A 13,956-nucleotide genomic window follows, 5' to 3' on the forward strand; every position below is an offset into this window, starting at 1 on the left:
TCATAAAGCAACGAGCGCTCCATCGTTAAACTGCGCAGTCGTGCGTTTCAGGCAAAGAGACATATGTTTGACGGGTGTTGATTGGCTCTTTGAGGAAGGGGCGGGACCACATATTTCTATCAAACATACTTTGAATGTTTCTTCTTTGTAATATCTCCGACTCCTTTAACTTCCTGCTTTGGTTTTCCTTAAATTACAAAAGTGGATTTTAAAGGGCAACGCTCCAGTTTCAGTCTGAATATAAATTTAACCAAATACATCCGACAGGAGCCGGTTTATGTTTAATTTTTCACATTTTTAGACCCTTTTGTGCACATGACAGGTGCCTCTGTAGAGGAGCGATACAGAGACACGAATCAGGCCGATGAGCCACTGCAGTCGCTAAATTCAAACGCACGTTTTCTCGTTAGACTTTAAACTCTTTCTCGTCTTCTTGCTGTTTTTTCCATCCTTTAAAGAGCTGATGGTGTTTTTCCTGCCAGCTCAGCAGCAGCAGATGAAGTCAGCTGACATTCATATCTGTGTCATTACAGAGAGCGCTGTTATCAGACGCCGATACTATAATAAACCTTTTGTTACGAACAAAGCGACTCTTATGCTGTCTCCTGCACAAACATTTCCTTCCTGGAGGCTCATGTAGCGATCAGGCGTAGCATTACCCTGAAGGTGTGCTGTGGTATCTCCACCAACATGTTAGCAGTATGTCCTTTAAGTCCTCTAAGCTGCGAGGCGGGCCTCCATGGATCGGACTCATTCGAGCTACAGCAGCTCGCCTTCGATCTCTACGTGCATCAGTGAGCCTGCAATGACCTGCAGACCAGAAACAACTACAAGAGCTGCAGATCTGGAGACGCTCTGACCCAGTCGTGCCTGTCTGACGGGTGTAATAACTAGCGACCAGCTGTATGTGGAGTTTGCATGTTACCCACTAATCTTGCGCGTCGTCAGCCACACTGAAAAACACGCCGTCATGACTCAGGACCAAAGACTGTATATAAAAGGCGGACATCGCCACGATGCAACACTTGTGACAGTCGCATTGATTCCTGTTCGTTGGGTAAAATTCCTTCTTTGCTCAAAGATCAACGCGTGTCAGGTTAACGCTCCACCTGAAGAGCCTCACCAATGAAAACAGAATAAATGACAATTAAATGAAAGGAATAAACAGAGTTCATTTAAGGTCGTACAGCCGTCAGTTGCTCTTCTAGGAGTAAAAAAAACACCAATGGTTAGTTTTCACCATCCTGGATAAAGCGAAGCAGCGGCTCAGTTTCCAAACCTGATGGGGATGCAGGTGTGTTTTCCTTCCATTACATCAGCAGTTGTTTTCTCCTCTCCAACAGAAAACTTCAGCACAGAAGCTGCACGTCCAGCCCCAGCAGGGCCCAGGTGCAGAAGCACAGTCTGAGCATTTAATGTTGTAGGAATCCCCACGTTCGATGAAGCAGAGCCTTCGTGAGGATATTAAAAACGCAGGCTGGGAGGGGTGGGCACCGACCGCAGCACGCCGCTACGGCCAACACAACGACCGATGACGGTGAACTCCACCGACAGCAACAACAGCAGCTAACGGCGCTCCTCTGTGCGCCACAGGCTAACGCTGCTCCTCTGTGCGCCACAGGCTAACGGCGCTCCTCTGTGCGCCACAGGCTAACGGCGCTCCCCTGTGCGCCACAGGCTAACGGCGCTCCTCTGTGCGCCACAGGCTAACGCCGCTCCTGTGTGCGCCACAGGCTAACGCCGCTCCTCTGTGCGCCACAGGCTAACGCTGCTCCCCTGTGCGCCACAGGCTAACGGCGCTCCCCTGTGCGCCACAGGCTAACGGCGCTCCTCTGTGCGCCACAGGCTAACGCCGCTCCTGTGTGCGCCACAGGCTAACGCCGCTCCTCTGTGCGCCACAGGCTAACGGCGCTGCTCTGTGCGCCACAGGCTAACAGCGCTCCTCTGTGCGCCACAGGCTAACGCCGCTCCTGTGTGCGCCACAGGCTAACGCCGCTCCTGTGTGCGCCACAGGCTAACGCCGCTGCTCTGTGCGCCACAGGCTAACGCCGCTCCTGTGTGCGCCACAGGCTAACGCCGCTCCTGTGTGCGCCACAGGCTAACGCCGCTCTGAACAAACACGCCGCAGCGACGCCGCCGGACGGGTTTGTGGTGTGGATGTTTGTCTGAAGCCATTTCCACAAGTTTAACCCCGGAAACGTGTGCATGTTTAGACATCTTTGTGAGGACAGAAAATTAGCATGCCACTATCCTCGTGGGGACAAAGTGCCCGAGTTTCAAGACATTTCTGAGACTGAAACTGTGGTTTTAGTCCCAGGGTTACAGCTGGGTTATGGTTACGTTTAGGCTCAGGGTTTCATTTGATGGGTTAGGGTCAGGGCACCTAGTGATGTCCTCACTCAGATATGAAAACCAGTGTGTGTGTGTCAGACAGGGTGGATTATCTGGTTCCACTTCCCCAAAAACACACGTGACACAAACAAATGAAGAACAGCGACGTGCTGGAAAATAATCAAAAATCTAATATTTTAGCTTTATTTGTTCCTCCCCCAGGAGGAAAACGTCTGCCGAGATCCGACACACACTCGGGCGATGTCGACTGCTCATCTGTTAAAGTGTGAACTCACCCTCTTGATGTCCTTGCCGAAGGTCTCGCTGAAGCTCGAACCGAGGATCTCAAACTGGACGTGGGAGTTGGAGCCGTTGTCCTTAAAGTCCATCGTACCTGTCAGACCTGTGATATTTCCCTGAAGAGGAGGGTGGCAGACAGAGAGGAGAGAGACGGGGGTTTAGAAGTCAGGCAGGATGATCTGTGCTCGCCGTCTGACAGAATCAGGCTTTTCCCAGAACCTCCAGACGCCCCACTTTCTTCTTTTATTACTTTATGATCTTTAACTCGAGCTGCTACCTTCTTTCACTCTTTCTGTTGGCGTCTCAGCTTGACCTGCAGTGTGTTTTTGAAGAAAGACAATCTGAGGCAGACATTATATTTGGTTATTTCAGGAACAGTTTGTAATCCGTGTTCAAACGAGACAACTTCCTGTGCTATTGATGGATTTATGCTCCAGAAATCTGTCAGTTTACCTGAACAACGACACAGGCAGCAGCCGTGCTTTTATATACCAACCAACCAGTTGAGTCGTCTATATCAAAGACGTGATTCAAGTGAGTTGCCCCTGATTTCTCAGTGAGAGACTAACAGTCTGTCTGTGAAGGTTCTCAGTCATCCAGGTCATCGTAGTCAAAGGAGCTGCAAAGAAAAGCGTCTGGACTTCTTTAAGTTACTTGAAGACGTTTCACCTTCATCCAAGAAGCTTCTTCAGTTCTAAGGTCAAATGGTGGAGAGTCCCAGATATAAACCTGGTGGGAGTTTCCCCCCACAGAGGGACAAAGGACGCCTTGATGATCCTCTAATCACCTGAGCCAAGGTGTGAAACTGGGTGTGGGTCACAATCAGCCAGAGTTTCGGGTGAGTTCATTGTGAAACCTGGCCCCACCTTATCATGTGATTTCCTGAGGTCAGAGGTCCTTGGCTTCTCGGAAGCTTCTCGGATGAAGGTGAAACGTCTTCAAGCAACTTGAAGTCCAGACGCTTTTCTTTGCAAGCTCCTTTGAGACTAACAATCATAGCATCAACATAAGGACTCATAAATGTCAGGTTTGTGGACACTGGGAATGTACAAAGAAGTGGAAAAACTTGAGGGACAAATATGTTTCCCCCCTGAAAAAACTGACGAGGAACCAGGACAAAGTCCCAGAACTTTCACTAAACAGGATGTAGAACATGCGGTCATTTCCACCAGCACGAGCAGAAATCCCACCGACCACGACAGCTATGCTGCTGTGTTGCAGGAGCTCCAAAGACCTCCGTCAGGAGTCTGAATCCGGCCTCAGGCCTCTTTTGTACTGGGAGCCTCGCAGCAGGGGCAGCGTGTATCAGCACCCACGCCAGGGGATAAACGCAGCAATACTACGGCCGTCTGAGATCACTGACAAACCTTATTTTTATTCTTCTACGCTGCAAATCCTAAAAGCCCCTCCTGACTGAAATAATGAAAAACATGAGTCATCCACAAGACGACTCTTTCAAATGAGGATAACGTGCATGATCACCGTCCCAGCAATCAGGCAGATGTTAACAGGTTAAAGGGGCAAGAATAAAGGACCAGGTGACCTGAAACACCTGCTGCTTCCTGCATCTTTAACACCGACGCACTGAATGCCAGAAATCCCAGGGTGCAGCGGGAGCCAATAAATATAGAGCTAAATATTTAATGACCATCTTTATCAGTTGCTTTATCAGTTCTGGCTGCTCTGCAGAACGATGAGGCGCCATATAGAATATCATCAGCGTCTGACTGAATGAGTTCAGCCATGACTGCTGTGCCGCTGCCACGAAAGGCCATGGATGAAATGTCACTTCACGACTTCCATCAGTTCATGTTGGATGTAAAGCATGACGGAAGACGGTCATCACAGCAGGCCGGCAAACTAAATGCTCCTCTGTCAGCAGCAAAGGTCGCGTTCGTCGCCACCTGGAGGAAATTAATGTTTGAAAACGTTTGGCTCTTTCAAAAATGAGTAAACGCATTCGATACACACACCTGTCAGAGGAAGGACGACGCTTTTCTTTGGATACGCGGAACATAAAAAGTTCTCGCCATTTTTCACTCAGCGAATGTCGTCCTGTCTTTAACTTATCGTCCATTTCATCAGCAAAGTAGCCCGGACTCGTCCGGGGGTAATGACCAACTCTGAGGTGAGACGCAGCAAAAGTGCGTCCATAACAATCAAACTGACAAATGACTGCCTGGAGCACGAAACGGGAGCGCCGAGGTTGGACGGGGAACGTCAGGAAGGGCGCGTTTGAGATGGAACAAGACTGAATAAATGTTTCCATCGCTAATCAGCTGGAATAATGGCTGTGGCAGTTTGAGGATTGTACAACTCACACATTCAGATTCATTAAACTTGATCCTGCAGGAGTCAGTGCAGTTTGTGAAACGTTAAATGCAGCAACCTTGACCTCTGAGCGATGCCGGTCCAGTGCAGGAGTCACAGCCTCATCAGCTCTGAGGCGAGGCTGCTCCTCATCGGAGGAACTGATGTTTTCGGCAGCTTTTTGGTATGAAATGAGACTTTTAAGCGACCGCGTGCTCTGTCTGGCTCGTCCGCATATAAAGATAACTGCAGGAGTAATAATGCTTTGGTGGATATTTCTGTCAATATCATTCAAAAACATGATGATGCATTATGACTTTTCTACAGGAATCTGTAGAAAAGCAGCGCTAATGAGCTCGGCGGTCGTTACTCTGATGCGTGTCAGAAAAGCAGACTCGTGTTTTTTAATAAAACACGACCACGCGTGCTGGAGGGACTCGTCAGCCAAAGAGCATCTTTCTCCAATTAGACTGTGAGAACTGACTCCAGGTTGCAATCTCGCTGCATCTTTGATGTGCGATTGATTTTCTGTTAACAAAGGAGCTGTTGATTCTTTTATTTTGAAAATTGTACAAATCAAATGCTCGCCTCGACTTTCTTTAAATAAATAACAGTTTTGAGAAAACTTCACTATTTTGAAACAAACTGAATAAGAGGCTGTACAGACGCTGAAATAAAACTTTGCACAGTTTTTGTAATTAAAGAAAAAGGCGAGTACTCGAGTACTCGATTCAGAGTTCAACTCTTCCAGCGTAACGAGTTTGATATCAGGGCTTAAACCAGTCTGCTCTTACTCTGAATGTGTTTTACCTTCTGGATGGTCTCCAGCATGGACCAGCCGCCGTTCCAGGGCTTGGTGGTCTTCTTGATGCAGTTCAGGCTGGCCATGCTGTGCCACTTCCTGTCCTCCAGCTTCCTGTAGAAGGCGTTGGCAAGCATCAGCACGCTGTCGTACAGGTAGAGGTTGGACACCTGAAGGCGAGACACAGGCAGGATGAATACACGTCATCGGTTTTTCATTGACTGTTACGTAACGTTAGAAGAAGAATGTAATCACATCTGCAGGGCGATGAAGAATATAGATGTTAATATTTACTGTGTGTGTGACAAAGATCTACATTTACAGAATTTTCACTCTGCATGTTTTGTTCTGTTGGTGAACGATCACGTGACGATTTCATCCCTCTGTGATGGGAAAGAACATCAAAATTTAGGGATCAGACAATAAATGAATCCATTAATAAAGTTGTTGTTACATCTTATGGCTTCTGCCGCTTGCATGTGGTCAGAGTGTTACATTTATGAGAAAGCTTCACCCTCACATCATCTGTGACAGCTCTGTTACATGAAGCTGCAGCACGTCTCCATGTGTCACTGGATCGCACATCAGTGTCACAGCACACACCTGCAGCGACCTGCAGCGACCTGCAGCGACCTGCAGCGACCTGCAGCGACCTGCAGCGACCTGCAGCGACCTGCAGCGACCTGCAGCGACCTGCAGCGAGGCTCGTGCTTATTTGTGGCTTTCTTCCCTAACATGCAGCACCTACGTTCAGCTGTGCTTCCCTCAGTCGCTCTCTGATCCTCAGAGTTACACTGTTGCACTTTATTCATGTCTGCACGAGTAGTTTGTGCCCAGAGGTCACAGAAAACGAGCATGGACGTCCACCTGGAGCCTGATGATGAACTGTATGTCGCTCCTCTGCCTGCTGTGTGCTGAGCCCAGTTTGCCCAGTAAAAACGCTGTGAGTGCTTATTAAGGCGTCACTCCCGCTTATATTCACTGCATTGACCTGAGCCTGACTGAAATATAGATTAAGATGCTCTCACCTGGTTGCATTGTACAGGTGTAACCCAAATGTCTCCTAATCTTCACTTTCTCCTGATGGGATTCTTTAAAAACATACACAGCTAAAAACACATCATCCTCTCTGTGCAGCAGAGAACATTTAACCCTCTCTTACACAAATTACTGAGACACCTCCCTCTGAGTGAACGCACAGCGAAGCCGGCAGAAGTCAAGAAGAAGTCACAGCTGAGGAGGGAATGAAGCGGAGCGTGGGATGGAGACGAGACTGCTTATTACGTTTAAAATGAGAGAAAATCGGCCAGAAAGGATGGAGAGGAAGACGAAAAGGGAACAGGAGAGGAAACAAGTGAGGAAAAGGACACAGTGAAGGAAATATGACGACGCACGCAAATGTACAGAAGCAGGAAGTTAATATTCAGAATAAAAGGAAAATATTATAATAAAAAAAGACAAGAACAAGGTGAAGGAGGAAACGAAGGTTTAAAAGATGAGAGAACGACACCTGAGAGAAAGACAGGAGAGCGTGACCTCTGCGGGCCGCCGCCGTGATGTCGGACGTTTGGTGAAAACTACAATCATGTCCACAAATGTCAAAATCAGGCAGAGAAAGACAACATTTGTCCTGAATCACAGTAATTGTTGTGTTTGCTGTCTTTAAATGTCAGCCACGCGTCACGGTGCTTCTTCACAACTGGGAATAATAGTCAGTTACTCTGTGTGTGTTTATTGTGCGCCCGCTGTATGTCAGTGAGATAAACTTGAATTTGATGGCTTATTTTTCACGAGGCAAACTGGCGTGTAAACTGAGACACGGGGAAGCGGCTCGGCTTTCGTACACGATTCATACGTGAGAAAAACGACGGCTCGATGAGGCTTTTAACTGTGAGTAGTTTGAACGTGAGCAAGGCAAGTTTATTTGTACAGCACAATTCAACAACAAGGTGATTCAAAGTACTTTACAGATATATTAGAAACAAAAACAATGATTTAAAATCGATTAAAACAAGCAAACTAACAAACAAACAAACAAAACAGTATATAAAATCAAAAATCAAAACAGATAAAATCAAAACAGATAAAATCAGTAGTTAAAATGTAAGTTTTGAAATTTAAGCTTAAAAGTGTGGATTTGGTGTTTTATTCAAATGCAGCTGAGAACAGGTGAGTCTTCAACCTGGATTTAAATAAATTGAGTGTTTCAGCTGATCTGAGGCTTTCTGGGAGTTTGTTCCAGATATAAGGAGCATAAAAGCTGAATGCAGCTTCTCCGTGTCTGGTTCTGACTCTGGGAACTGATAAAAGACCGGATCCAGATGACCTGAGGGATCTGGAAGGTTCGTACTGGGTCAGGAGGTCACTGATGTACTTTGGTCCTAAACCATTCAGAGCGTCATAGACCAGCATCAGAACTTTAAAGTCTGTCCTCTGACGGACAGGCAGCCAGTGTAAAGACCTCAGAGCTGGACTGATGTGGTCCACTTTTTGGTCTTAGTGAGGACTCGAGCAGCAGAGCTCTGAATGAGCTGTAGTTGTCTGACTGATTTTTAGGTAGACCTGTAAAGATGCTGTTACAGTAATCAAGCGTAAGCAGCGGCCTTTGTGAGCCGTGTCCTGGTGAACTTTAATGTGATCTGACGTCCATAAACCAGAAAGTCCAGAGTTTGTCACGTGTCTGCTGCGTCCCTTTGTTGTCTACAAGGTGTCCTTTGGCGTCACTGGTGCTGTGGATGTGGCGGAAGTGGCCACTGAGATGTAAGGGACACGTTTAACAGGCACACGTGGTCGTCAGGAGCAGGTTGGAGGGGTCCTATTGGAAATGCTGCCTTCTGATCATAAGTTTTTCCTTTGCTTGTTACTTTCAGTTCTAATCACTGGTTTACGTAGCAAAGACAAAATAAATGTAAACTTTATCTCAAAGATGGGAAACTCTTCGGGAACGGCTTGTGTGGGGTCGGGCGCTGAGGCTACGTTCACACGTACACGGGTGCTTTTGAAAACGGAGATTTTCCATTTTCATTTTTTAAAAGAAGTTTCGAAAAAATATCTCCGTCCACATGTAAACGCCAAAATCAAACGCTGTCAAGGACATGCCAAATCCTAACTGTGTAGAAGTGTTGGCCAATCAGAAGTCCAGAAGCCTGGGAGGGAACGCGTAAACGGGTACAAGGTTTTGTGTTTTTCTGCAAAGGCAGCTAATTTTGTGGAGCTTCAAGTGTCTTCATCATTTCAGACGTTAAGAACTAAAGACAGTATTTTAGTGGCTCTGTTGGCCTGAACAGTTTACGTTAGTCTGAGTGATTCATAATCATAACTCAGACTCACAACTTAGGAACAGACAAAATACACACAGCAAACATAGATTTAATGTAAATTTTAAAAAACAACAACAACGTTGGGATTTGGGTTGTGAGAGCGTCTGTGTTGAGTGTAGAAGTTCTCTGCGACGCCTCGATCTTTGTAAATGGAGGGACAGTAACTGTGTAAAACCTGCACGTAGTCAGATTATAGAATCATAGAAATTCATCTCATGTAAACAATAACGTGGCGCACAGCACGGCGTCTAAAAAGGCGTACACCTTTGCCGTTGCGTGACTAAATCTCCATTTTCTTCGTCCACACGTAAACGCAAATAGTTCTTAAAAATCTCTGTGTTCTCGAAATGGTATAATATTTGCCCATGGATTAAAAATAATATAAATAAGAGCCTGAAAACTGCATGGCAAAGGGATCTAGGGCGGACAATGGATGAAGGTAGATGGGATTCTATATTGTCGAACAATGGATTATATATTAGGGAAGCCAGGGGGAAATTTATTCAATACAAAATTCTTAACAGATACTATTATACTCCTTCAAGGCTGTATGAATGGGGATTGGTAGAGATGACTTGTGTTGGAAATGCCAACAAGCCAAAGGTACTCTGATACATGCCCTCTGGGAATGCCCGCTGGTTTTTCCAGTTTGGAAAATTGAATTATTTGCAGGGGTGGACACTTTGTAACCCACCCAGATCACCTAAATTATGTCTACTAGGAGACAAAGGAGAGGTGCCTCATATAATAAACACCAGTTTAGAGTGTTAAGTACTGCATTGGTAACATGTGCCCGTGTCATTTTGGAACACTGGAAGGACTCCCATACTCCAGCGCTTAAAATGTGGAAAGACAGAATGATTGGGAATGTTGCGTGCGAAAAGATGCTGGGAAAAATACATCATGTGACGGAAGCTGCGGTGGAACAGTGGGACAATTTTTGCACCTACATGTCTACCTGACTTGGACGTTTGAGCTTAATACAACATCTGTTAAAACCTCACTGTTTTCGTTTTGTTTGTTTGTTTGTTTTTGTTTGTTTGCTTCTTGCTTTTGGTTGCTGCATCTTTGCATTTGCTGTTATAAAATGCAAAATCGAATAAATACTTGAATTATATTAAAAAAAAAGTCTCCGTGTTCAGTGACCCAAACAGCTGTTCGCATGTGGACGAAAGCCCCAAACACGTGGAAAAAGCTGCGTTTTCAAAAACGTACGTGAACGTAGAATATAACTTTTGATCTTTTTAAAAATTATTTTCTTGGCAGTTAATGGAGAAAAATACTTCTAATCATATTCATTATAATAATACTGTTTACATTTCACAAAAAGAGTCATTTATGATGGTTCCCAACACTGGGGTCATCGCCAGCGTCGGGTTATGGAAAGATGATGGTGTGGGTTAGTATGTGCCTATTAACAACAGTAACCTTGACGACATGGGAGGGACCCATCATGATGCCAAAGGACACCTTAATGCATAAATTAGCCACACCAGAGGTTTGACAGAGTCGGGCTGAGCGACTCCCCGGGGACGACAATAGGCTGGCATGTCCTTGCCTCGAGGTATGTGGAGTACACGGGTCTGTTACACAAAAATCAATCAAAAGATCTCAATAAAAGTCCTGCACGTGACTGTAAAGTACAAACTTTAGTTTCTCAGCAGTAGATATTCTGTGTTTGTCCACAGAGTCGACACAAACTGTGGTTTTCAACAACAATAAAAAAACTGGAGGTCGTTTGGGAGGAGGATGATGAAGATGGAGCTAGTGAACGAGGGGGAAAGGAGACGGGCCACAGGAGGTTTGTGGCGAGAGGACATGCAGGTGTTTGACCTGACAGAGTCAGAGGACAGGAGGTGATGGAAACAGATGGTCTGTGATGTCCTCGTGGTTGTTCTGGGTCATCAGTGAGTCTCTGGTAGTGAAGTCTAAAAGTTTGTGTCCTCATTTAACATTAAGCTGATGTTTGGATGCTGGGAGCTGATCTGACAGCCTGCTGCACTCGGTGCATGTGCACAGTATTTGAGTGGGCGGCTGATTTTATGAATGCGCTCATGAATTTATGGATGTGCATCAGTGATTTGTGCAGCAGAAAAAAGTTTCAACACCACAAGTTCAGACGTGTGCGTGCATTCGCCCGGATCGCCATCACAAACCAGGACGTACGACGAGTGGAGAGAATAGTTTGAGCGAGGAGGTCTAGAAGACAGGAAACTCATCACATTCCTCTTTTTCACTTAACTGAATAATTTGCACCCACTAATTACTCAGTTCATGCCATCAGATTAATAATTAGTCCCTTTGAATTACTGCTTTATGCCCTCAAACATTTTAATTCATTCTCTAAAGCATTCGTTCATTCGGCGCTCTCATTATGGAGCCTTTGATGAGCGAAACAGATCTATGTGAATCTTTATGTTTGGCTGTGAAACACGTCTCTGTGGTATTTTTGCCGTTGTTTCATGAAGGTCTTTGTGTCCTCCGGAGGACAAAAGGCTGAGGACAGATGGAGCCATGTGAAAGGAAAAAATGGAGACAAATTCTTCAGAATAAATTAAACACTGACCACACAAACGGTTTGAAAACACAAATTCCTAAATTATAATGACTTATCCAAAGTGTTCCTCCAGACAGAACCTGGACTCCTGTGGATTTTTCAGTGTTTATTCCCACTATTGTTGAATTTAAAGTATCCTAACAGGGAAAAGTGCAGAGGTACCACTTTGTATCAGCTCAGGTCTAAGGCTACGTTCACGCTGCAGGCGAAAGCGCATCAAATCCGATTTCCTGACCCTCTGCGACTCATATCCGATCATGGTGTGACAGTGTGAACGGCACAAATCCGATATTTTCAAATCCGATCTGGGTCACTTTCGTATGTGGTTCTGAATCCGATACATATCTGATGTTTCAGAAAGCTGCTGTTTGATGGTCAAGTCGCATTAAATCCATCTTTTACGTCACCGACACAAGACAGACGCCAATTATCAGCGCTGGAGAAGACATCGTGAACGCTTCCTGGCCATCCTGTGAAACTGTTGGGAAGACAACGTGAACATTTTCTTTGTTCTGTATAATCTGCAGATTCTGACAGAAATCTGCAACTATCCTTTGAAGCAGCGCTCCTCTAAAACAGCAATAAGGATCATTATTTTGTTATTTACATTATTATGTAAATAACAAAATAACTTAAAGCAAAAATTGGGAAACGTGAAGTCTGAAGTCTTTATATTAAGGCCATCAGTCAAACAATACTGTTGCTCTGGGTCTAAACAGAGCGCGTTGTGTGTGGCGTCTTCTTTGAGCGTTCACACTAGAGCGCGTTTGCTGTCGCATTTTATTTGTAGTGTGAACGAGCAGACAAAAAAATCGGATTTGATCAAAAAATCTGAATTGAGCATCAAGACCTGCAGAGTGAACGTAGCCTAAGTCATCATCAGTGACCTAATCCTAACTCAAACCCATCCCTGCACACTCATCATGTGCAGGGATGTCAATTAATTCTGGTGATTCTTTGAACTGTTCTGAAGTTTAAAAAACACGAGTTGGGTCCCCAATTTTGAATTTATTTGGGATTTTCCCTGATCCACACAGGTATGCATACAGGCTAAAACATACTCAGACACCCAGAAATATTTGGGTAAATGTCCCATAGCGAGTTGCACCTCAGTCGGATGCTTTTGGCATCCATCACCAAGCTTCTGGCATCATCCTGCTCTTCTTGGCAGAATCGAGTTAACTTACACTGGGTGGTTTCCTGGCAGAGACACATCCAGATAACTTTTACTTACGGTTGTTTGAACTGATGATCTTGGACCTTCTGTTGTTCTGAGTCTTGGTCAGTCCAACGAGTGCTGTCAAACAAATCCTTTCTATAGTGCAACGAGAGACTACCAGCTGCAGCTCATGATCACTATGCAAAGGATTTAGGCCTCGTTGGGTTAAAGTCATTGCAGAACCTTCAGCACCAGTTATTAAAATATTAAAGTGGGCGTTTGTATGTTTATATGTGAGTCTGTGTGGATTAGAGGAAACCCCAAATACACTTGTCCACATTTATAACAGAACTCAGGGAGGCGTGACTTGAAAGCTAGCACTACTTTCTGCCATAGCACAACCTTTACTGCACGCTGAGCTGAATTATTACCTCCAGGTTCTGCAGGTGTCCTTCCTGCGGGTCACACAGCAGCGAGGAGATGCGGTGGTTCTGCCTCATGCAGCGGGTGCTGCTGTCCTTCAGCAAGGGGAAGATCTGCCGGATCACCGTCATGCGCCCCAGTGCACTGTGGGTAAGCTCCAGGATCTCTGTGTCGCTGATTTCCTGTGGCGATGAGACGACGGGACAAAGTGAAGGAGACGTTATTGACCTCGCTCGGTCTGTTTGTCTGCATATTAACTGCTGGAGTGTTTATTGTCTCCCGAGAAGCCGGATGAGGGTTTGGTGAGAGGCCGATGCTGATTGTGGCAGATTTCTCGAGTGTTTGTTTTTGAACCCTGCGCCCGACGAACAAAAGTATGTTTATTTCATCTGCCGTGTTAATTAATTACAGAGAATGTGAAGTTTCACGAAGAAAACCGAATGTCAGTGTCAAGCCAAACGGGAAGGACGGCGCACGCCAGCCATTAAAACGCTTCTTTTGTGCCTAATTGCTTTGACGAGAAGAAAGCCAATTATTTTCTGTGAGGTGTAATTACAGGTAGCCTCGGCCGAACTCTAAAAGCATAATTAAAAATATCTGTGAAGAATATTGGGTTTATTAGGTTTTATAACACCAAACATAATTACGGTCTACATCTCAAGTAAAAGCGAACGCAGCTGCAGTTTATCTATTAGAAACGTCCACTTTCTTCTATTTCTGTATGCACGTCGCCTTCATCCAATTAAAAGTGAAC

The 13,956-nt window shown here is 45.4% G+C and overlaps 1 protein-coding gene across 3 annotated transcripts in view; it reads right to left on the minus strand.

The window, feature by feature from the left end:
- grid1b (glutamate receptor, ionotropic, delta 1b) overlaps nucleotides 1–13,956 on the minus strand; it is a 668,767-nt gene that overhangs the window by 74,608 nt on the left and 580,203 nt on the right. For all 3 annotated transcript variants that reach the window (XM_085170470.1, XM_085170471.1, XM_085170472.1), the window contains 3 exons: nucleotides 13,211–13,384; nucleotides 5,752–5,913; nucleotides 2,628–2,747 (listed from right to left, as the gene is read on the minus strand). In XM_085170470.1, coding sequence (XP_085026596.1) covers nucleotides 2,628–2,747; nucleotides 5,752–5,913; nucleotides 13,211–13,384 — 456 coding nt within the window. The remainder of the gene's footprint in view (nucleotides 1–2,627; nucleotides 2,748–5,751; nucleotides 5,914–13,210; nucleotides 13,385–13,956) is intronic.

This window comes from Neolamprologus multifasciatus, chromosome 8 (genome assembly GCF_963576455.1).
Source record: "Neolamprologus multifasciatus chromosome 8, fNeoMul1.2, whole genome shotgun sequence".
In the NCBI taxonomy this organism is placed as follows: domain Eukaryota; kingdom Metazoa; phylum Chordata; class Actinopteri; order Cichliformes; family Cichlidae; genus Neolamprologus; species Neolamprologus multifasciatus.